At 45.6% G+C, this 25,359-nt stretch overlaps 1 protein-coding gene across 2 annotated transcripts in view; it reads left to right on the top strand.

The window, feature by feature from the left end:
• The window catches only part of LOC137561725 (hepatitis A virus cellular receptor 1 homolog), a 50,705-nt gene extending 26,222 nt beyond the window's left edge, over positions 1–24,483 (top strand). The window contains exons 2-7 of one of the 2 annotated variants that reach the window (XM_068273063.1): positions 781–1,116; positions 3,931–3,984; positions 6,293–6,381; positions 15,250–15,364; positions 20,140–20,176; positions 22,873–24,483. In XM_068273063.1, coding sequence (XP_068129164.1) covers positions 781–1,116; positions 3,931–3,984; positions 6,293–6,381; positions 15,250–15,364; positions 20,140–20,176; positions 22,873–22,945 — 704 coding nt within the window. In that variant the 3' untranslated portion in view covers positions 22,946–24,483. The remainder of the gene's footprint in view (positions 1–780; positions 1,117–3,930; positions 3,985–6,292; positions 6,382–15,249; positions 15,365–20,139; positions 20,177–22,872) is intronic. The other variant, XM_068273064.1, reaches the window with a different exon arrangement.
• The last annotated feature ends 876 nt before the right edge of the window (positions 24,484–25,359 follow it).

Raw genomic sequence — 25,359 nt, forward strand, 5'->3', positions numbered from 1 at the left:
GCGCGTGCCCACACACACACACACAAATACACACACACACATTGCCTTTTTGTTTTCCTTGTTTTGTTATTTTGGCCCTGTGCGGAAGGCGAATAACCTTAAAGTGAACCTCCGGGCTAAAAATCTACTGAGCAGAACTGAAAAGGCTTGGTGTTTCTTTAACAGTTTCACAGCATCAGAACTTTGTTTTTCTTACCAAAGCCTCATTTTTAGCTGCATTTTTAGCTAAGCTCCACCCATCAAAGAAAACTGCCCAGACTTTTTTCCCTGATGCTGTGCAAAGCATGATGGGATTTCCTATGTTGTTATTCATGTTGCCTAGCAACTGGGAGGGGTGATCAGGACACAGGACAGCTGGAACTGTGTTTCATGCTCCCTGTCACCTCCTTTCAACCAAACAGATGGCTGCCCTCATGGGATCAAACATTGTCCTGTTCTTTTAAAACAGGGTGGGTACGCGATTATATTACCCGATTACCCAATATTACGCGATTATATTATCTATTTTAATTAACATAACTAATGTAACTTAATGACAGTATGTTTGTTTAGGCTGAAGTTCCTCTTTAATAAAGTTTCTGGGGTGTTTTTCGGGCCCTCCCATCCTACCCATGGACAGTTTTACAAAACATGGAGCTCTGGAAAGAGAACTAGCTGGGGCCCTCAGTAACCCCAGTATACCTTCTGACAGTGCCTCCTACAGGATACGAGCAAAAAGGATTAGGCAGTGGGCACTTCTGTATGATCATGCCCCAGGTCATTAGTATTTGTCATTTGCAGGTGTTCTGGCATCAGCTGATGTGACTGGATGGGCAGGAGGTGCGGTGACATTACCCTGTACATATCCTGCAGATGACTGGGTAACCACCATGTGCTGGGGACGAGGCAGCTGTCCAAACTCCTGGTGTAATGAAGAGATCATCCGGACAGATGGCCACAAAGTAACCAAGAGAAAGTCTGACAGATACCAGCTACTGGGGAATATAGAAAGGAGAAATGTGTCTCTGACCATCAGGAATCTAGCCAAGGAGGATGCCGGAGTGTATTGCTGCAGAGTGGAGATTCATGGATGGTTCAATGACCAGACACATGAAACACAGGTGACAGTACATGAAGGTGAGGACCTCCCTGTTTATCCCTTATCATTTGAACTTTGGCTGAATGTTGGGCAACAAAAACTCATTCGCCTCCCTTTTCTTGTTTTTCTTTTTCTTTCCTCTCTTTCTTTCCTTTCCTTTTTCTTCTACTTTAGTTTTTGATTTTTTTGTTTGATTTAACGGAAGGGGCAGATAGCCATTGTTTAGGACTTTAGCCGGTTCATGACTGCGGGTTTTGGCTAGCTTTATTTTTATATATTTTGAATATATCTTAGCTGGGGCTTAGTCTGACTTCTGATTGTGACCCACTGTTTATTTACTCTTTGCACCATTGTCGTGTTTTTATCATGCGCTTGTGATTTGCCTCGACGTTCTAATGTTTGCTGTTGTATTTTCCTTTCTGTATGAACATTTTTCTCTTTCAATAAATATTGAATATATTTAAAAACCTTGGTACACCCTGAATGGGTCTTAACCACTTGAGGACCGCGGTGTTAAACCCCTCTAAAGACCAGGCCATTTTTACTTAATTGGGCCACTGCAGCTTTAAGGCCAAGCTGCAGGGCCGCACAACACAGCACACAAGTGATCCCTCCTCTCTTTTCCCCCCACCAACAGAGCTCTCTTTTGGTGGGGTCTGATCGCCCCCACATTGTTAATTTTTTATTTTTATAAATATTTAAGTATTATACAGTATTTTTGTATTATTTTTTTTAATACTTTCCCCTCCCTCCCTCCCTCCAGCCAGCCAATCACGCTTCAGCCTATGAGAGCCAGTCGATCGCTCTCCTGTGGGCCAGAGGGATAGCCGTGTTACACGGCTGTCCTCAGTAGAGCAATGCTGCAGATCACAGCGCTGTACAAAATAATTAGACTGCGAAACCGCCATTTAACAGTCTCCCGAGTGGCGACTGAAGGCGGGGCGGAGCTCCGCCCCCCCAAGCAGGGGATGCGTGCGCAGCATGCATGCGATCTCCTGCTAGCCCCATAGAAGACCGTTCACGCCAATCGGCTTGGAGCGGTCCTGGGGCTTCCGCACTGCTCACGCCAATTGGCGTGGAGCAGTCGGCAAGTAGTTAAAGGGAACCTTAACTGAGAGGGATATGGGTATTTCCTTTTAAACAATACCAGTTGCCTGGCAGTCCTGCTGATCTCATTGGTGCAGTAGTGGCTGAATCACACACCTGAAAAAAGCATGTAGCTAATCCGGTGTGACTTCAGTCAGAGCACCTGATCTGCTGCAATACTTGTTGAGGGGCCTTGGCTAAAAGTATTAGAGACACAGGATCAGGAGAGTCAGGCAGGATCAGGAGAGTCAGGCAACTGGTATTATTTTAAAAGGAAAAATCCACATCCTTCTCGGTTTAGGTTCCCTTTAAAGGGCGTAGGCTGAAATTTGGGTGCAAGCCACTTGTAAAATATTGATACAATTAACAATATTCTTCTACTGGGCACTGGCTAATACTGATAGCAGAATATCAGTAATTTTAAAACTTGTGTATATGTTTAGGTGCCCACAGTGTATAAAATGACAACCTTTGGTAATAAAAAATAAGGTTATGGGAACAACTATCACAGTGAAGATCTTTTTAACTTGTGGGACGTCACCAAACCAGTATTAAGTATCCCCATTTTTAAAGTGTTTTAAAACTGTGTAAAAATTAGGAAGGGGGAAACATGAAAAAATGTGTAATTTTTGCATTTACGCCTTTATTTTCCAATAAAAATACCTGTGAAATTAAAAAATACTTGAAAAAAATTTATTACCCAAAGGAAGCCTAGATTGTCCTAAAAAACAATCAATATACGTATCACTTTGTTGGCATAAGTAATACAAAGTTATTGCTGTATCAGTAGTGACACAGCTGATGTACCAAAATTGTCAGGAACATTAAGGGGTAAAAACCCTGGAACCTGAAGTGGTTAACTACCCTGGCATTCTAGTAGAACGGGCAGGGCGGCGGCGCAGCACATTTAATTTTTAATTTTTTTTTTTAATCATGTAGCTAGCCTAGCGCTAGCTACATGATAGCCGCTGTGCAGCAGCATCCCCCCGCCTCTTCCGATCGCCTCCGGCGATCAGAGCAAACAGGAAATCCCGTTCAGTACGGGATTTCCTTTTTGGCTTCCCCCGTCGCCATGGTGACGATCGGGATGATGTCATCGACATCATGGCGTCGGAGGGAGTCCAGATCCACCCCTTAGCGCTGCGCACGGGGTCTCGGGGGGGGGGGGACCCTGTTATGCAGCGGGTAGCGGCGCATCGGCGGCGAGCGGTATAAACACGCAGCTAGCAAAGCGCTAGCTGCGTGTTTTAGAAAAAAAAATATGAAAATCAGCCCACCAGGGCCAGAGCAATCCAGCGCGGTGGTCATGGACGAGCTTCATCCCAATCAGTAGCTGATACCCCCTTTCCCATGAGAAATCTATTCCTTTTCACAAAGTGATCATCAGGGGGCTCTGTATGGCTGATATTGTGGTGAAACCCCTCCCACAGGAAACCGTGAGGACCATGGTCCTGGCAGTTTCCTGCCTCGCTGCATTGTGGGAAATAGCTGTTTACAGCTGTTTCCAACTGCCAAAAAAGCAAGCAGCATCTCCTTCCACTGACATCACCTGGCAGCAGTAAAAATGTCACCATGTGATAAATGTAGGAATGTAAATCAGGGAGAGGAAAGATTTTACAATGGGCAAACACTGACTAAATCATTTATACATAATTATTATAAAAACAAAGCACTTTTTTATTACATTATTTTCACTGGAGTTCCTCTTTAAGGAATTAGTCTCAATTTTACACATTATAACCTGTGCTATGCAATTTATTTAACAGCACCAGAGACCAGCAAACCCGCACTCACTACCTGGTTCCCCAGCCCCACAGAAGGTACGTCTCCTCATCTGATCATCTAGATAACTGTTTATTTAAAACCCGGCTATTAACTCAAATGCTTTCCCAGATCTGTTTTCCCCTTTTTAAAGCGCCAGCGCATTGTTAACTAAATGGTAGTGATCTCATTGGCACGATCACCGGTTATTTGTGATTAGCGGTGATTGCCAAACGCTACATGCAGCATTTTATTGCAATTTTAGAGCGATTGCGGTTACAATGCTAAAAACGCACTAATCGTGATCGCTCAAAGATCGCAACAGTGATTTTTACACACGTTAATCGTGTAAAAACCACCAACGTAAAACCCTAGGGCTAACAGTTTTGCGTTTGCAAGTGTGAATCAGAGCTGGGACACGGTCCTCCAGCACACAAGGATGAGACACCAAAGTGCGCCCCTCCGTCCCTCCCACCCCAGCCGTCACACACTGATTGCTATTAGACTAAGGTGCCCCAATCCCCCAACACCTTAATCTCTAGTTATCTGGCTTGCAGCCACTGCCAAGTATCCCCTTCTCTGATTTCTCTCTGCTTCAAACACAATAGGGGAATGATAGCTGAGTGAGTTGTGCGCCCCTCCTACACTGCGCCCTGAGGCTGGAGCCTCTCTCGCTTCTGTCTCGGCCCGGCCCTGGTGGGAATGGGCCCTTAAACATCTAGCTGAGGTTGACAAAACAGAATCTTATGTTGTGATTCATGGTGTCGAAGGCCTCTGTTTAGCCAGTAAACGTACAGAATGAAAGTCCCCATATTTATTTGTACAGGGCCACGATAGAAATGATGGTGCGTATAAATCAATAACAATGAGCGGCAATACGCTAAGCTGTCTGTTGGCTAGAGTAAGTGAATTACCATTGCATGCAATTGTCTGGGCATTACCATCATTTCAGTTAAATTAAAAAGTTTTTTTTAGGTGATACCTTTAAAGAAAACCTGTACTGAAAAAAAGTTTCCCTGGGGGTTAATCACCTCGGGTGAGGGAAGCCTCTGGACTCTATTGAGGCTTCCCTCCTCCTCCTGTGTCCCACGGCGGTCTCACTGCAGCCCAATGCACAGGCGACAATTGTCGGGCTGTGCAATATTTACCTTTTCTAGCTCCAGCGGGGGCGCTGTTGCGGCTCTTCTGACGGAGATAGGCGGAAATAGCCGATCTCTGTCGGGTCCACTCTACTGCCCAGGTGCAGGAGACTATTTCCGCCTATCTCCGTGCTGAGAGCGGATACTGCATCTGCGCTGGATCCAAAGAGGTAAATATTTACATCGCTGCCGCTCCAGGAGGATTTTCGCCGCCACTGTGGGACCGAGGAGGACAGGGGAAGCCTTGATAGGATCCAGAGGCTTCCCCCACCCGAGGTGAGTACCGCCTAGGGGAGGTTTTTTCAATACAGATTTTCTTTAAGGCCCCATTCACACTTGCGTTTTGGCAAGTAAACGGACCGGATCCTGATCGGATCCTGACCTGATCCTGATCAGAACCGTACGGTTCCGATCCGGATCCGGTCTGTTTGTATCAGGCATGCATCAGGCTGCCATCCGGATCCGTGGGCAAAAAATAGCGAAATTTAAAAAAAAAATGTTGGGGTCAGCAGAAGGTGCACGTGTAGAATCAGGTTCCTCCGCTGTAGGCCTCACCTCCACCTCCCGACATACTGCCAAACAGCTCCAGCACGTCTGTCACTGCTGCTCCACTCCAGACATGCTTGGCCCATGTGTCCCCATCCGAAATGGCCGCTTGGATACGCCTAGGAAGTGGGGTAGAACGTCAGGTTTTTGTAGGCAGTGTGTTCTGTGCCTTCCGTTCCCCATTGGTTTCTGTGTTCCTGATGGTGCTGTCAGGCTCAGGTCCTGCTCCGGTCCGGGTGCGTGGGCCGGAGAGCCGGACCCAGAAAATAGCGCATGTTGGAAAAGAGTCCGGAGTCCGGCTCCGATCCGGCTCCGTACTGTACGGAACAGACGCGTGTGAACGTCCGCATAGACTTTACATTGCTATGCGGAACGTACGTTCCGTTTGTACAGTATGCGGTCCGGATCAGATCCGGAAAATCCGGATAGCGAACGCTAATGTGAACCGGGCCTATTTGTACAATATTTCTTTGCAAGCTTTCGAAAACTTTAAGTTTCTTCTTCAGGCATGTTTCAGAACTGGATCAGAACCATACAAAGTACTGTCTTGCTCAGAAAAAGTAATGAGTATTCTAAACACAAAATCATGTCCAGCTGAGGCTAGGTTATTGTTCATATAAATCATATGCATTCTATAGATAGTGATTAAACGCAACTATCTTGTTCTTTTGTTTAACTTTAGCTCCCAGCCATACCGGTGCAACAGATGTCGATGATACAACAAACGCGTACGTCCCTGATAGGATTCCGAACACTTCCAACAGGACAGAGGTTGGTAGATGGAGCACCCCCCAACTTTCCCCCTAATATTGTTTCATGATAAGTGTTGGTCAGACTTAAAGAGGCCCTGTAGTGACATGAATGCAGTAAATTATTCAGGATACCTACTTATAAAGTAATTTTCCTGGTTTCAGCATCAGAAACACTTCTTATCTATATATATAATAGAGTAAGTGCCTCAACCTTCGAGCAAGAAGAAGAAGTACTTTGCATGAGAAAATGTATGCGTGCTCAATCACCAAGTTTTAGGCTTCTTTTCCATGGACTGTTGAGCTGTGTGCTCAGCAAGCAGTTACCAGGCAGCAGTAAGCAGTTACCAGGCAGCAGCAAGCAGTTACCAGGCAGCAGCAAGCAGTTACCAGGCAGCAGCAAGCAGTTACCAGGCAGCAGCAAGCAGTTACCAGGCAGCAGCAAGCAGTTACCAGGCAGCAGCGAGCAGTTACCAGGCAGCAGTGAGCAGATACCAGGCAGCAACAAGCAGTTTCCAGGCAGCAGCAAGCTGTTACCAGGCAGTAGTGAGCAGTTGTAAGAGTTTGAGAGGCATGTTACTGCCTATCAACTGTCCGTGGAAAAGAGGCCTACCCTAGCAAGTCTGGCTTTGCAAATCTGGCCTAATTGGCTATTCATGAGGCAATGCTCATGCAAATATGCATTTGCTTTTGCATGCCAAACTATGCAGGGTCAAAAAACCAATACTGCAAAGCGGTCGCCCTGCTACATGCCAGTGATGAGCGAAAATGCAAAAATTTGTTTCGATAAATTTTTACCGAATTTTCGCCTAATTTCGTTTTGACAGGCAAATTTTCCATCTAATTTTTTCACGTTAATTTTCGCCTAAGGCCAGTCATTTTCGCATTACTTGCGTATGATTGCGGACATTTTCCACATAAGGGCATTAGCGCCCGCATTCAGAGAAGTTTCTTGCGCATTATTGCGGGCAATTTTCGGTATAAACGTCCGCATAGATTGAATTTCCATGCGGATTATTGTGGACATTTTTCCGCATAAGGGCATAAGCATCCGCATACAATGAATTTTCGATGCTGGTCGAAAACGCAAATATTTCTGAAGATTTTCGTGAAAATTCGCCAAAAAACGAAAACGGGATTTTCGAGGTGAAAATTCGCAAGCACTATCCAGGAGCGCCACGGGGAGGATTCCCAATGCCCCCCTTTTATACAACCGGGGGGACCACAGGGTCCTAGGCTCTCTCACTGCCTGGGAACCACAGCGACACCCCGGAGGGGTGCGTTCTGCTACATGCGCATTAACTTGGGGGCACCACATGAGAAAGGAGTGAAGCATGGGTCACCCCGAGCTTTAGAGCTCAGGGCTGGCTCACATACAGCACTCCAGAGGGGGGGGGGGAGGACAGGTGCAGACAACTCACTCCAGGGCTCACACCACCGGAGCAAGCCATCCACCACCTGCCTCCAAAGGATACAAACTGCAAAAAATGCTTTCCATGAGAAAATTAATGCGCATGTAGCAGAACGCAATGGACGTTACGGTAAGTGCCTGTTTTTAATATTGGGAGGTGGGTGCAGACGGCTCTCCCTGGCGCTGGCCACGCTTGGGGTCGCCTGCGGCACCTAGCCTCCCCCTCCGGGGTGCCGCTGTGGTTCCCGCGGTCCCTCCGGTTGTATAAAAAGGGGGCATTGGGAATCCTCCCTGTGGCGCTCCTGGATAGTGCTAATGTAGCATGTAGCAGTGTTCCTTGCGAATTTTCGCCTAAGTCATTTTCGCATCGAAAATCCTGTTTTCGTTTTTTGGCGAATTTTCACGAAAATCTTCAGAAATATTTGTGTTTTCGACCAGCATCGAAAATTCATTGTATGCGGATGCTTATGCCCTTATGTGGAAAAATGTCCACAATAATCCGCATGGAAATATAGACTATGAATGTATTTTGTAGGTACTGATCTTTTGCAGGAACGGATCTTTTGCAGATAATGATCTTTTGAATGTGTACAGCAACTTTGTGTGCAGCATCTTGCAAATATTTCTATCTAATGGGGAGTGCAGCTCAATAGAATAGACTGTGTAGGTGTGGCTCTGATACTACATGGAAGGGGGTAAAATTGGTCTGTGATCTTTCATTTTTCCAAAGACTTTTATCTGATGTGTGTACCCACCTTTATTCTTCTTGCTTCAAGGTTGAGGCACGTACTCTATTAGATAGATAGAAGATGCGGCGTATGCTACGACGCGGGACGGCTAGTATTTGTATAATGCTTTACTGTATATTGCTATTTTGCCCCATCCTCCCAATGATGTTTAGCCTAGGCTATGATGTCACGGCATTCTGCCCCACAGCACTCTGGGAGACCGGGTGGCCATATGCAATTCACATTTTCTCCTAGGAGATATTTTTACACTTGTCAAAAAAATGCATTTTAAGCCACCATAAAAAGAAGATAATACTCAAAATAATTTTGATAGTACTTTTTCTTTTATTTTTTTGTGCTTTTTTAGTTGAAAAGTGCTGGAAAGTTATTTTAATTAGAAGATTAAAATTGTCTCCTAGTAGAAAACTCAGGTGAAATAGTGAATTGCATATGGCCCCAGGTGTTTCAGATCACTGTGTTTAAGAACAACAAACATTCCACAGAGATTACCTGCCGGTACTAATGATGTTTGCCGCTGTTATAAATGTCATAATGGACATCAGGGGAGGAAAGATTTTACAATGGACAAACACTGACCAAATAATCTATAAATTAATATTGTAAAAAATAGGCAATTTATTCATTAAGTTATTTTTAGTACACTTCATCCTTAAAGCAGATCTGAGATGAAAAACTAACTATAACAAGTAACTTGTCTATATATCTTATCTAAAGTTTAGATAGTTTACACAGCAAATCTAGCTGAAAACAGCTTCAATAGAATAGGATTATTTCTTCCTGTGATACAATGACAGCAGCCATGTTGTTTGTAAACATTACACACAGCACTCAGCCTCTGAAAAAAAACCTAATCCCCCCTCCTCCTCCCTCCTTCCGCCTCTGAAATCTCTGACTAGTAATACCTCCCCCTCCTCCTGCCCAGACTGAGCTCCCATGAGCCCTTGCTACTGCCAAGGCTCTCTGAAAACCTGTGGGCGAGGCTTGTTCAGTTTATAGGGAATTAGAGTTTTAAAACAAAAAAGTATTTGGCTTGAGGAATGCCCTATAAACAATAGGAAAGGAACACAATTATGCAATGAGTAAAAGTTCATCTCGGATCCACTTTAAAGCAGAACTGAAAGTAAAAAAACAAAAAGAAACAAAAAACGTGCTTCTGCCAGCCCCTGTCCCACACCGGCCCTCCACGATTCTCCATTCTCCCGCTGCCAGCTACTTTCGGTTCGGTCAAAGTGGCAACTGCGCATGCGCACCCTGGGCCGCTATAGCATCCTGTGCTGTTAGCGCAGGACGCTATTGCGGGCTAGAACGCAAAACAAAGCTATGTGTGGCTTGGGGTGCGCAGGCGCAGTTGTCGGGATCACTTGAAAAGGGCGCCTGAGTCGCCTGTATGAAAAGGGCGCTTCCATAGACATCAATGTTACTTCTGCAAATCTCGACTGCAAGGTGGTGAAAAGAGTATCCCTTTGTAGTCCATATTTTTACATTCGTCTACAGTAGGGCGTCCCTTTGTAGCCCATATTTTTTATTCGGCTACAAGTTTTTTTGATTCTGCTACAAAAGGGTGCCCTTTTATAGCTGAGATCTTTGATTCAGGGGTGCAGTGGAGGTTAGGATTAGGCATAGGCATCACAAGCGGGGGGGGGGGGGGAGTCTTAGGGTTAGACACCACTAGAGAGGGGTTAGGGTTAGGCACCACCAGGGTAGGGTTCTGTGTGAGAGTAGGAAGAATTATTTCATAGTAATCACTGGGGGGGGGGGGGGGGGGGAGGGGGGGGGGGAATCTTAGGGTCAGGCACCACCGGGGGTTGGGGGGGGTCTTAGGTTTAGGCACCACCAGGGAGGTGTTAGGCACCACCAGGGGGGACTTAGGTTTAGGCACCACCAGGGAGGGGATAGGGTTAGGCACCATCTGGGGGGTTGGGGTTAGGGGAGGGTTATGTGTGAGAGTATGGAGAAGTTACATCATAGTAATCACCAGGGGGAGGGAGGGGTCTTAGGGTTAGGCACCACGGGGGGGGGGGGGGAGTTGGGGTTAGGCATCACTAGGGGGGTCTTAGGGTTATGCACCATCAGAGGAGGGTTAGAGTTAGGCACCATCAGGGGAATCTTAGGGTTAGGCACCACCTGGGGGTCTTAGGGTTAGGCTCCTCCACCAGGGGGGTGGTTAGGGTTAGGCACTACCAGGGAGGAGTTAGGGTTAGGCACCACCAGGGGGGTCTTAGGGTTAGGCTCCACCACCAGGGGGATGGTTAGGTTTAGGCACCATCAGGGGAGGGTTCTGTGTGAGAGTAGGAAGAAGTTAGGTCATAGTAATCACTTTTCTCAGCTATTTCTAGAGCCCTTTTATAGCCCAACAAATGTTGCCTATAACAGCTTTTTTATAAACTAAAACTAGCCGAATTTGGCATATATGAGCTACACCAGGCGCCCTTTTTGTAGCCGAATTTGGCATATATGAGCTACACCAGGCGCCCTTTTTTCCAGGCGCCCTTTTCAAATGGACGCCAGTCGCCATCGACTTACAAGTCGCGGGTATAAATGAAACGAAAGTAGCTGGCGGCGGGAGAATGGAGGATTGTGGAGGACCGGCGCGGGACAGGAAGGCTGCATGGAGAAGCCCCAGGTAAGTGAACTTGAACTTTCACTTCCGCTTTAAAGGGAACCTGAACCAAGTAAATTAATATTACATACTTACCTCACCATCAGTTCCTCTCAGAAGCTCACCTTTTTTTTCTAACAATGATTCCTTCCAGTTTTGCCAAGATTTTGTGACAGCTGAAATACATCAGTTGCTGTCAGTTATATATCAGTTATAACTGAAAGGATATCTGATGTGGAAGGTAATGTCCATGTTTCCCTATGGCTCAAGTGGGCGATATAACAGTTGAACAGTGTGCTGAGTCTGCTGACCAGGGAGCTGTTACCGGGTTGTTGCCATTTTCAACATGGAGAACGGAGAATTCCATTGATCACAGTGGAAAAACAGGAGAGGAGAAAGAGATTGATATGTAGACTATGCAGGAGGTAAGTATGACCTGTGTGTGTTTATTTTGACTTTTCATTTTCAGTTCAGGTTTGCTTTAAAATGTATTTAGAAGCATATCGGCCCTCAGTCAGCAAAATGATTAACACCTTTTTCTGTAATGTGCAATTTCCTGCCAAGCTGCGTACTTTACGGTGTGACCTGCCTGCCACTAAGGATCGCATAGAAAATAGATGCCCAGCAAGGACGGGGACCGCTGCAGAGGAAATGAAAGCTGAGAGAAATGTTTAATAGAAAACATACATATACAGTATATTCATCTCACTAATAGTATAAATGTGAAAGTTTGGATGTTTGTGACTCAATCACGCAACAATGGCTGAACGGATGTGAATGAAATTTGGCACACACATAGTACATTACCTGGAATAAAGAATAGGATACTTTTTATCCCCATAACCAAAAAGTGGGTCGGAGACAAATACAAATTTCACTGGGAAAATGTAAACTGCAGCCATTCTTACACTGTTAATGGCAGGGTTCTCAAACTTTGCACAGTTGGTCACTGGATGACTGGGATTAGTATTCAGAAAAGTGGGTGGAGCCTATAACAGCCAATCAAAATTCACCTATTGATTTTCAAAGGGAATATTTAATTGCTGCCATTCTTGCACTGTTAGTGGCACAAGCCTCAAACCTGGTACAGTTGGTCATTGGGTGACTGGGGTTCAAATTCAGAAAAGGGGGTGGAGCCACAAACAGCCAATCAGATTTGTTTCATTTCAATGCAAATTATTGATGCCAAAGACCGCAAAGCTTGCAAACTAGGTCATTGAGTGTTTGTGTTTTAGGGTTAGAAAAAGTGGGCGGAGCCAACACCATCCAAATACACACCCGGACAACGCCGGGCCATCAGCTAGTTTAAAATAAGGAATCGCTGATGTGATTAAATCAACTCTCCTATGGACTGATACAAATCTCACAAGAGGAAATAAGCCATTGGCATCAGCTCACAAATCGTCCCTAGCAATAATGCAGCTATAAATTTATGTTCATCCACAGTGCAGAGCTTAGAACTAGTGTTGGTATCTGAATTCCAAACATCGTTTCAAATTCGCCTGAACACCGCACTTCAGCACTGAACCTGGGGATGGAGCGAGACAGGCAAAAGGGGCTCTGGAAATTTGGGCGTACCATGTGCCACCATATGCTATAATGGGAATTAAGGCTATAGCGACGCTCTAAAAGTAATTTGTGTGCCATCAAAAGTAGGAGTCCAAGTTACTTTAAAAACAGTGTAGTTTGGCCGCCAGCAGTAGCTGGAAGCCGAATTACGTCTTTCCCTGGGTCCATGGCGGCCTGGAGTGGGAATAGTAATTAACACTGCCGGGACTCTTGCAGGAGCAGGGTGAGACATTTTCTGGTTTTGCCCTGAGCCCAAATTTCCTGCCGCTTTAATTACATGAAGGCCTGGGGGAGATCACTTAAGCTACCTAAACATGCTTGATAATGTTCGTTCAACTAACAAAGGATCATCATCTGATGGCTGCATGACACATTGTCATGCAGCCATCAGATATATTGATGGTCTACTGATTCATCATTAGCGGTAGTTCAAAACTGAGGATCTGGATGTACATAACACAAAGGTTTTAAATAGAATGATTGTTCATCATCGACAGATACCTGTGTTTTTTACTGATTAACAGGGCCGGATTTGTACTCTTTACTGCCCGTGCCCAAGGCCACTGTCACCAGCCGCCCCCCTTCAGTATAGGTAGCAAGATGTTTCCATCTCCCTTCCCCCTAGTACAGGTAGCCTGATGACCCCCCAGTATAGGTAGCCAGATGACTCCCTTAATCCCTCCTTTTCCCAACCCCCGTTTCAGTATAGGTACTTCCCACTGCAGTGCAGCAGCCATCTGTGTCACTCATTTCTCCACTTGTCTCCAGTGCAGAAGCTTCCTCTTCCTTTCCATCTCCAATGCTGCCCAAGTCCATAGCTGCCGGCCATGATGCAAACGTGCACAGAGAGCAAGGTGGCTGCTGCACAGGCGGCTAGCAGCAGAGTACCGCGGTCAGGCGCTCGCCTGATCTCCTGCATTGCAGCATTTGCAAGCTTGCATATGCTGCACCAGTTTAGCCTGCTGCTTTGGCGCCCTTGTTTCTGTGGTGCCCTAGGTCATGGCCTAGAAGACCTTGGCCTAAATCCGTCCCTGCTGATTACCAGTGATTATCATCTGATCGGCTCTGTCATGATAGATCAGTCTGTTGTGGCGTGTTTTACGTACCTCCAATATGTCGTCAATCTAGCCACCACCCCCCCCCCCCCCCCACCCCACCCCAGCTCCTTGTGTGGAATAATCACACTCAGTCCTTCCAGAAATTAAACTAGGTAAGTAAGTTATGCAATGCAGGGCAGTGTGGTGTGGTAGCTGACAGAGCGATCTCTGGACACACATGGATGGTAATAATTTTATTATTCAGTAATTACCAGTATGTAATGTATTAAAGGGACATTTAAAGAGAAACTGTAGTGAAAAAAAACATAAAGAATAAAATAGCTTATTTTTTACAATATTCATTTACAGATTATTTAGCATGTGTTTGCCCATTGTAAAATCTTTCCTCTCCTTAATTTACATTCTGAAATGTATCACTGATGGTGACATCTTTAGTTCTGCCAGTTAATCTGTACAGAATGTTCGCTACTGAGAGTTCTATGCACAGAGGGAGATACTGGTTTCTTGGCATTTGGAAAAAGCCATTATTTCCCACAATGCAATCAGGTTTACAGGCAGCAAACTTTCAGGACCATGGCCATGACATCACCCTGTGGGAGGGGTTTCACCACAATATCAGTCATACAGACCCCCCTGACGATCTATAAGATTGGGATGAAATTAAATCCTTGGTTAAAGTTCCTCTTAAACCTTTTGGAGACTGAGTGTAGTAAATCCTACGCCGCACTTGTGGCTGTCCAACACTGATGCGGCATAGGATCGTGCGCACCCGAGAGGGGAGATTAAGCTGTCATAAGACAGCAGACATCTCCCCTCATTGATCAGCAGACATTGCGATTGGCTCCTGATCACGTGATCACTACGATGGCTGGCCGATCGTAGTGATCACTATTAGAGCAGCGGTGGTAGGAGGGGAAGAAGAGGATACACTCACCTTTCTGACGTTCCCCCAGCGATCGTCCCTCCCCTCCGCTCTGGCCGGCATCCCCATTTGCTCTGTCTTAAGTGTCGGGTCCCGGTTTGATGACATCATCAAGCCGCGACCCGGAACTTAACGGCAGTGAGAGTGGAGAGGCTAGAGCTGCTCACCACTCGAGCCTGGGAGGTGAGTAAAGGCTGCTGGCAATACTCAGGACACCTGGCCACATTGGGGACACCATGCCCACCTAACAATACTGGGGATCCGGCTCTCTGACCACTGCAAATGCGACCCCCCCCATGTAAAATGGCCTAGTCCTTAAGGGGGGGGGGGGTGAGGATGCCGGTCCCCAGAGGGTTAAGTGACACAAAGGCATTCAGTTTACCTTACCTGGGGCTTCTTTCAGCCCCCTGTAGTCCTTCACATCCCTCGCTGTGCTCTCGGTCCACTGCATGCCCCTCTGAAAGCTGTCTAACTGAGCCCTATTGTGGGCTGAGTGGCCACGGACTCAATCCCCCTCCCGTAGCCGGGTACAGTGTTGTGTCTGTTACCGTACTGCTCAGTAATTTCTGTGTATTCCGGCAGGTGGGAGAGAGAAGGGAAGATTTTACTGAAGAAGGAGGTTCGTTTAATCCCATTATAATTGTAGTGGTGGTCCTCATCATCGCTTTGGTGCTCCTCTCCGGGCTTCTGTTTGTATGTAAGTGGCTTATCTGAGATATTTTTCACTATACAGAAACACCTTGGATTGAGAGTTTGGCCCGGGTCACGTTGGCCAAAAAAATTGTCTGTGTAGCGTATCGTAATGGAACGGACCCTAACAGAGGGGAACGGATCCTATGTTAATCAATAGGATTGCTGACAAGTTGAAACAACCCAAAAAAGTTGTTTGCTATTGTTCAAACAACTGATAAGACGCAGCTCAAGTCAATCCAACTACTGGATTGGCATTAGCAGCATCTTATGCCTAAAGGCCCATACACACTTCGGATTTTTCCGAACGACGCCCCGTCGTACAGTCGTCCGCACGCTAAATTGGGCGTCTGTACAGACTGTCGTTCAGGTGATAAGACTGGTCTGGCGGATCGCTCAAAACCAGTCTTATCACCCGAACGACAGTCTGTACACACGCCCAATTTAGCGTGTGGACGACTGAACGACGGGACGTTCAAACGACCCGTCGTTCGGAAAAATCCGAAGTGTGTATGGGCCTTTATACACACGGTACGATTTTCCGTGCGATAGATGGATCCGATTGATAAAATCCGTCATGTCCGAAATTGCTCCCAATTGTTTCCGCTCTCGATTTGTCATAGCGGTGAATGGAAAAAGATATCGAATGAAGATAAGACAATCGAGTACGGAATCAAGTGCAGATTCGTGTGGAAAGAACGATCGGGTCGCAAACAATGTGTGAACAATAGCAAACCACTTTTTTTGGTTGTTTCAAACTTGCTTAACTCCCCCCCCCCCTGTGACCAGGCCATTTTATACAAAGTAGGCCACTGCAGCTTTTAAGGCCTTGCTGCAGGGCCGAACAACTCAGCACACAAGTGAATCCCCCCCACCCCCTTTTCTGCCCACCAATAGACCTTTCTGTTGGTGGGCTCTGATTGCTCCAAGAATGTTTTTTTTTTTTTTTTTAATATTTATTTATTTATTTTTTAAATACATTTTACAATTTTTTTCTCCTCAACTGTCCCCCCTTAGATGAGCTCCGTCATCCAAGGGAAGATGCGCGCATTGGAGTGCGCGCGATCTCCTGCAAATCCCCGCCCCAGGACTTTACGCCAATCGGCGTTAGTTAGAATACTTTTGTTGAGCAAGTGTATGAGGCTTTAGTCAGTATGTAAACAATGAATGGATCGTAAACAGTGAGTCAAGGAGTCAAGGACACTAACTGGAGGGGCAGAATCTCGGGAAAGAGTGCAGCGTGAAAAACACAGTGCATTCTAAAACCAGGCCTCATCTGAAATGACTACCAACAGAGACGTGCAGAGCCCCCTAGAGGCAAATACACACCTTGCATTTACCTGTCTTGGGAAACGCTGCCACCTCTCCTCTGCTGTCTAAAGGTGCGTACACACGTCAGATAAAAGTCTTTGGAAAATGAAAGATCACAGACCAATTTTACCCCCTTTCATGTAGTATGAGAGCCATACTCTACACAGTCTATTCTATTCTTTGCAAGATGCTGCACACACAGACGCTGTACACATGCAACAGAATAGATCAGTATCTGCAAAAGATCTGTTCCTGCAAAAGATCCATTCCTGCAAAATGCATTCATAGTCTATGATATCTGCAGATCATCATACACACCTTGTTTAATGGACATTCATCTGCAGATCAGCCAATTATCTGCCGATCTGAAGATCCAACCTGGTGGATCTGATCTACAGATAATTGTCCGTTAAACAAGGTGTGTACGAGATCTGCAGATATCATAGACTATGAATGCACTTTGCAGGAATGGATCTTTTGCAGGAACAGATCTTTTGCAGATACTGATCTGTTGCATGTGTACAGGGGTCTTTGTGTGCAGCATCTTGCAAAGATTTTTATCTGGTGGGGAGTCCAGCTCCATAGAATAGACTGTGTAGGTGTGGCTCTCATACTACATGAAAGGGGGTAAAATTGGTCTGCGATCTTTCATTTTCCAAAGACTTTTATCTGACGTGTGTACCCACCTTAAGAATTGTAAGTCTTCCTTTCGGCTAGCTGCACCCATTTTGATATTTTTCACGTTTGCATTCTATTTTTATTCAGATGTTAGGGCTCTAGTGCATAGTTTACAAGGTGTGTATTTGCCTTTACGGGGTTCTGCATACCTATATTGGTAGTCATTTCAGAAGCTGCCTGGTTTTAGGTGCATCTCTCCTCTGTTGTTCAAAATTTTTAATAGCCGACGTTACCTCGATAACGTGGCTCAGGCTAATTGCGCAACGCGCATTGTCTAGCTGTTGGAATTACTGGTAAATTGCTGTGCGCTCTCTTCTTCTTTGAAATCAACTGATGAGAAACCAACTGGTTTTTAGAGGACTTGCGGCCACAGACACTCAGGGCCCGTTTCCACTACTAAGTGATGCGAATGCAGCTACCTAGCCGCATCGTATCACTTCTGCCGCCGGCCACATCACTTCCGCATCTCCCGATGTGGAAGTGTATTGGAGGAGATGGGACGCGGCTGTGGGCGGATGCGGGCGTGCGAGAATCTGCAGCATGCTGCAGATTCTCGAATCGCTCCACACCGCTCCGCACAACATGCACGCAGTGGAAACTCTTCCATTGCCGTGCATGTGTTTCAGGACACCTGCGGTGCGATGCAGCTATGTAGCCGCATCGCACCGCTCCTAGTGGAAACAGACCCTCAGGCATAAATCACCCTTGTCAAATTAGCAATGCAAAATTGCATTAGAATAGACAGATCATGTAAATCACTGTGAGGATCCAATCCACTAGTACTAGTGATCTTATTCTGAGCTTTTGCAAAACACTAGGTACTTAAAGGACAACTGAAGTGAAAGGTACATGGAAACTGCCATATTTATTTCCCCGGATCCGACAAGATTAGCTGCATGCTTGTTTCTGGTATGATTCAGATACTACTGCAACCAAAGATTAGCAGGACTGCCAGGCAACTGGTATCGCTTAAAAGGAAATTAATATGGCAGCCTCTATTTTCTGCTCACTTCAGTTGCAATTTAAAAACCAATGGAAATGTTGGAGAATGAGGTCATTAGTGCAATGCATTTGCTGCGCGTTTTTTTTTCCCCACATCATAATTATTCTGCCTGCTGCATTTTGGGAAGGGGGCAAATGTAGCTCTGTCTCCACCCATGACCACTCCAACATTCTGATGCATGTCCCCACCCATTTTTTATTTTATAATTTTTTTTGTGTGATTTTCCTAGGAGCTTAAAGCAGAACTGTAGATACAGTTTAAACACACTGCTTCACTTACCTGGGACTTCTGCAAGCCCCCAGCAGTCGTCCTGTCCCACTCCGGTCCTCCAGGAGCCTGAATTCTCCCCCGGCTGCTGGGGGCTGCAGATAGGGATGCTCATTCGGATTCCACGGAAATGCAATTTCCGAAATTCCGCTCGGAAATTGCATTTCCGCATCGGAATACGGAAATCGGTAATGCAAGTGTGTTAGGCGGATTTCCGCCGGAAAGCCTATTTTCTGCATTTACATTACAGTAAAAATCTGCCGACTTTAGCGGTTAATAGCAAAGCCCCCGTAAGTCCTAGAAACACCAAATTTTCAGGGTTTATTAAGCAGAATCTCCTGAACAAGATGCAAAAAAAAGTTTTCAAAAAGTCCTTATAGTTTTTGAGAAAATCGATGTTAAAGTCGGGCGGAATTTCCGCGATTTCCGGCGGAAATTCCGCATTGGAATGCGGAAATTGGTAGCGGAAAGCGGAATCGGTATTTGGCAATGGCGGAATGCGGATTTACCGCGGAATCGGAAATTGGCATTTCCGACCATCCCTAGCTGCAGAAGCCCCAGGTAAGTGAAACAGTGTGTTTAAACTGTATCTAAATCACACACACACACACACACACACACACACACACACACACACACACACACACACACACACACACACACACACACACACACACACACACAAAAAATGGGCGGGGACATGCATCAGAATGTTGGCGTGGTCATGGGTGGAGACAGAGCCACATATGCCCCCTTCCCCCCATAGATAGACAGAGGTGCCACCCTTCCCCCGTTTAGATAGCCAGATGTTCCCGGTTTATATAGCCACAGATGTTCCCCCCTTTAGATAGCCACATGTGCTGTTTATGTAGCTACATTTGCTCCCCTTTTTCTGCTGCTGTAACGTTTCTGCACTCCTCTGCAGAGGGACGGAGAGAAGCAGGGGCACTTTAGGCATCTCAACGAACCACCTCTGGCTCTCCTGCATGTTGGGGTGCAGCGACTGTGCTGAGCGCCCTCGCAGTGCTGCGCCTGGGGACACGTGTCCCCCTTTGCCCACCCATAGCTACGCCTCTCACTGTACGCTTGTCGGGTAGCTGCAGTGTAAACAGAGAGAGACGCAAACATGTCACATCGCAGTTACATTTCTCAGTGGCAGGACAGTAACTACATTGCACTGACACCCCCTCCCCCCCTGCAGAGCTTCTGGATATAATGTAGAGCAGCAATACAGTCAGCTTTGCAGTCAGCCAATCACCATGCATCTTCAGTCCAGAACCATGTCATGTGACAGTGGACGGAAGTTACATGGTGATTGGCTGGCTGCATGACATCTATAATGTGGAGAGGAAGTGAAGAGGACCTGTACCGCCACCGAGAGAAGGTAATTTATAATACGCCACTCTGCTGCCGCTCTGCATTTATTACCTACAGGAAATCCCCCCCCCCCCCCCCCCATCATATAGAGCTAATGTGCATTTTGACTGTAACATTTCATAATTTTATTTTCCTTGTCTCTTCAGGGAAATACTATAGGAAAAGGAATAAGAATAAATTGAGGTAAGAAACTGATTCAGATGTCACAAGTTTTTTCTCTCACTCACTTAAAGGACACCAGACAAAATGTATGGTGAGCCGTCTTGATGTCCCCCCCCCCCCCCCCCCCGTTCTCCTTTCTGCCCCTCCGATCATGCTAATTTCCCTCCGGCAGCCACTTCCAGGTCGCTGGAGTCGGAGATCACTGCGCTGCCCCGGCTGCGTGCATCCATCAGCGCGGGGCCGCGGCCGGGAGCACTCTGAGCATGTGTGTGATATCATGATTATGTCATGTGCATGCGCAGAGCACTCCTGGCCATGGTCATGCACTGTAGAATACACGCAGCCAGGCCAGCGCAGGCGCAGTGATCCCCGACTCCAGCGACCCGGAAGAGGCTGCCAGAGGGAAATTAGTACGATTGGAGGGGCAGGAAGGAGAACGGGGGAGTGGTGGGCCTGAAGACCATACATGCCAGCTACACCCGTTTATACTACATATTTCGGCTTCGTTATCCTTTAAAGTTGACCTATTTACATATATTTTACATTGCACTCATGTGTGCAGTAATGGGTACAGGAAGAGTTAAAAAAAAAACTTCAGTTGTTCTCTATGCAAAAGAGCTTCTCTCCAACCCACTGGGTCCAATACAGTCCTGTTTTCTGAAGCACCTAAACAGCCAAGAAACAGTGAGAGACAGCTTGAGATAAGGTTTTACTGCAGGAAGTTTCAACGGGTCATTATTTCTACTCTTTTTTAAAGCTTAAAATACAGAGTGTGGTTTTGAAAGCTTAAAATACAGAGTGTGGTTTTAAAATTGCAAATATGACAGAATGATGCAATGTTATTAAAATGCTATATAACTAAGAAAAAAAGACTCCTTTCTTTGCTACTAATGTTCTATTCCTTATTCGCACTATACAGGGCCAGATTAATACTTTTTGTGCTTTTGTACTTTCTTGTGCAGCAGCGCCCCTTCTATTCTATGTGCAACCCCCTCTTCCATGTGTATCATCCATGTACAGAAGCTTCTCCCTTTCCATGTGCAGCCCCCTCTTCCACGTGTAACATCCATGTACTACAGTCCCCTCCCATTCCATGTGCAGCTCCCTCTTCCATGTGTAACATAGATGTACAGCAGCCCCCTCCCATTCCATGTGCAGCCCCCTCTTCCATGTATATCATCCATGTACAGCAGCCCCCTCTTCCATGTGTATCATCCATGTGTAACATCCATGTACAGCAGCCCCTCCCATTCCATGTGCAGCTCCCTCTTCCATGTGTATCATCTATGTACTGCAGTCCACTCCCATTCCATGTGCAGGAACCTCTTCCATGTGTATCATTCATGTACAGCAGCCCCACCTATTCCATGTGCAGCCCCCTCTTCCATGTGTATCATTCATGTACAGCAACCCCCTCCCATTCCATGTGCAGCCTCTCCTCCATGTGTAACATCTGTGTACAGCAACCCCCTCCCATTCCATGTGCAGCCCCCTCTTCCATGTGTAACATCCATGTACAGCAGCCCCCTCCCATTCCATGCGCTGCCCTCCTTTCATGTGTAACATCCATGTACAACAGCCCCTCCCATTCTATGTACAGCCCCCTCTTCCATGTGTAACATCCATGTACAGCAGTCACCTCCGATTCCATGTGCAGCCCCCTCTCTCATGTGTATCATCCATGTACAGAAGCCCCCCTCCCATTCCATGTGCAGCCCCCTCCTCCATGCGTATCATCCATGTAAAGCAGCCCCTCCCATTCTGTGTGCAGCCCCCTCCTCCATGTGTAACATCCATGTACAGCAGCCCTCTCCCATTCCGTGTGCAGCCCCCTCTTCCGTGTGTATCATCCGTGTACAGCAGCCCCTCCTATTCCATGTGCAGCCCCCTCTTCTATGTGTATCATGCATGTACAGCAGCCCCTCCCATTCCATGTGCAGCCCCCTCTTCCATGTGTATCATTCATGTACAGCAACCCCCTCCCATTCCATGTGCAGCCCCCTCTTCCATGTGTATCATCCATGTACTGCAGCCCCTCCCATTCCATGTGCAGCCCCCTCCTCCATGTGTAACATCCATGTACAGCAGCCTCTCCCATTCTTTGTGCAGCCCCCTCTTCCATGTGTAACATCCATGTACAGCAGCCCCCTCCCATTCCATGTGCAGCCCCCTATTCCATGTGTAACATCCACGTACAGCAGCCCCTCCCATTCTATGTGCAGCCCCCTCTTCCATGTGTAACATCCACGTACAGCAGCCCCTTTCTTTCATGAACAGTGTCCCTAAAGCATCAGTTCCCTTTTTTCAAGTGTTGCTCTCCATTTGCAGCCTCCTATTTCATATTTTGTACCAAATATTTGATGTTTTGCTGTCATTTTTTGAACCATGCACATGTGACATATTACTGTTCAACATTTGGGACTTACAAGCAGCAGCCAGCGGATGGCAAGCTTATTCCAAAAGCCTCAGCTATGGAAGGTCTAAAATGGATTCCCTACAGGTATCCTGGTATCCAGGCAACATTAGGAACTTCTAATAGAGACCCCAGCATGCTTTGCAACCCAAATGTCACGCCTGTGCTTTGTATTAAACGTTTATTTGTATAATCCAAAACTTTATATGTATAATTAAAAAAAAAACACATCAGTATGTAATCCCTGTTAATAAACAAATTGGTCAAAGATGTTACGGTTCTCCTTTTCAATTGTGTCTTGCAGTGATATAACCGTGCTGACGCTGGAGGGCCTGCAGGGGGCGCAAAACCAAGCGGAACAGAATATTTATGAATAAGAGTGTAAGATAAGACCACTGAGAAGACAATTTGCTTCATTCAGCCACAGGACGTTATGCAGTGAGGGACGATCTCTGATTGTTGGCTGTGGGGATCAATCCACAAACAATGTGAAGAATCTAGCGTGATAACTTCTCCTCCAGTCAGAATTACTATGTAAAATGATTTCATGTTCCAAGCCCCTCCACAATCACCTCATAAACAGCGATAAATGTGAAACAGCCCCAAAGAGATGCCTGCAAGCTGGAATGAATGACACTGCAAAATGAAGCGTTATTGACTCATTATAAAGCAGCAGATTTGGATGTATGCTGGGCTCACACACTCAAAGAGGAATGATTTGCATGACACTCCCACTTTCTTAAAGTGGTGCATGATTGGTTGGTTGCTGAACATGTGGGGCTGTTAGCATGCACAAAACTTCTGTTATAAGAAGCCAACAATGCACTTATGAATTTTAAGGAAAAAACTTTGCTTTGTTGAGGGGAAAAAAATAGCAATTCAGTCAGCATATTTCCCAACTTTTTGAGTTTAGAAAGAGGGACACTTTAAGGCATACCCGTGCCACACCTTCGGGCCAAAATTGGTCACATATATCGATTGGACATGCTGGAAAATCTTGCTTTTAGGCTTTTAGTGGGCGATATTTTTGTTAAGTAATTACCTTATTTTCTCTACATTTTAAAGGGAAAATAAGGGAACAAAAAGAAAAAAACACTATCTCTCCATTTTCATCCGTTATAGAATTTCAATAAACAGTGCTAACTATAGGTTAACCAGTTACCCTCCTCCAGGACGAGTAACTTCGTCCCTGCATTTCCCCATATCTTCTTGCAGGGATGTAGCTACTGCGTTCCTCCCCGCCATGCACCCCCTGGTCCTCCCACGTGTTCCTGCCACTGACACAGCCGCCGATCGTTAGCCGGGAGATCAGTGAATGGGAACACAGTTCTCATTAATTGAGAAGTCCCCGTGTGAATGAACACATCTCATAGATAACACCTTCATTCACAAAACCCGATAGTTACACGTGCACGCATTGCTTCCTCTTTACGTAGTAATACTGCACATAAAGAAGTTCTGCGCGAGGACATCTTGTGGCCAAAAAGTAAAATTACATCTAAAAACATTTTTTTTTAATAAAAATACCTATTTTTACATTTTAAATGAACCTCTTATCTCCCACACTCCCCAATAGTAACCCCCCAAAAAATAAAATAGAAAACACAATTAAGAAAAATGCATAAAAAGTTACCGTAGAGACTGAACTTTTTTTAATATGTATGTCGAGAGGGTATATTAATGTTACTTTATAAATGATGGGCTTGTAATTAGTGATGGATGCTAAACTAAAAAAAAAAAACCTTTATTTCCAAATAAAATATTGGCGCCATACATTGTACTAGGGAAAAACTTTAAAAGTTGCAATAACCGGGATAAATGGGCAAATAAAATGTGTGGGTTTTAATTATAGTAGCATGTATTATTTTAAAACTATAATAGCCGAAAACTGAGAAATAAGGAATGTTTTCAATTTTTTTTATTTTTCCTGTTAAAACACATTCAGAATAAAATAATTCTTAGCAAAAAGTACCCCCCCCCCCCCTCTCCAAAGAAAGCCTAATTGGTGGCGGAAAAAAACAAAGTATTGATCATTTTGTGTGATAAATAGTAATAAAGCTATAGGCGAATGAATGGAAGGAGCTCTGACAGGTGAAAATTGCTCTGTTTTTTTAAGGGGAAAAGCCCTTGGTGGTGAAGTGGTTAAACCCACAAATTGTATTTGTTTATCCATCCTGGTTATAACAACATTTAGATTATGTTCCTAGTACAATGTACAGTATAGGGCTCTATTCATAAAAGGCTGTGCGGGGGAAAAAATCTTGTGGGGAAAATAGCGCATTCGGTATTTTAGACTTTTGTGTGCTAATTCATAAAAATGTTTACAGTTGCGATAGAAGTTCGGGGATTTCCCGAACTAAGCTGGCGGTGCTACCTGAGTTGATACATTTTCTCCTGCAGAGACAGCGTTACAATAAAAGAGGCATCCCCAACTTCCCTTTAGATGTGCATTTTTTTTAAACTGCCTCTGTTTGCCCTGAATCTGCACTGAATCTGTCTATTAGTCTTTCTAAACAATCTATTTAATTACCACAGCTTAGAAGAACTTCAAGAAATGTTGCACATGCAGGCTTTCTGGTGTAAAAAACATATAAAAACAGGTACCCACAAGGTTAAAAAACACAGCCTGGGGTATTCTGGAAAGCCTTGTTTGTTCTGCTCTCACTGCTGCTGCCTGGGAGATCTGTCTCAACTTTGCTGTTATCCACACCCTTATCACCTTTTCTAAACAGACAGTATTATCCGTCCCAATACCGCCTGCTCTAATCTTTATGAATTGACATTTAGTGAC

The sequence above is a fragment of the Hyperolius riggenbachi genome, chromosome 3 (assembly GCF_040937935.1).
Source record: "Hyperolius riggenbachi isolate aHypRig1 chromosome 3, aHypRig1.pri, whole genome shotgun sequence".
NCBI lineage: Eukaryota > Metazoa > Chordata > Amphibia > Anura > Hyperoliidae > Hyperolius > Hyperolius riggenbachi.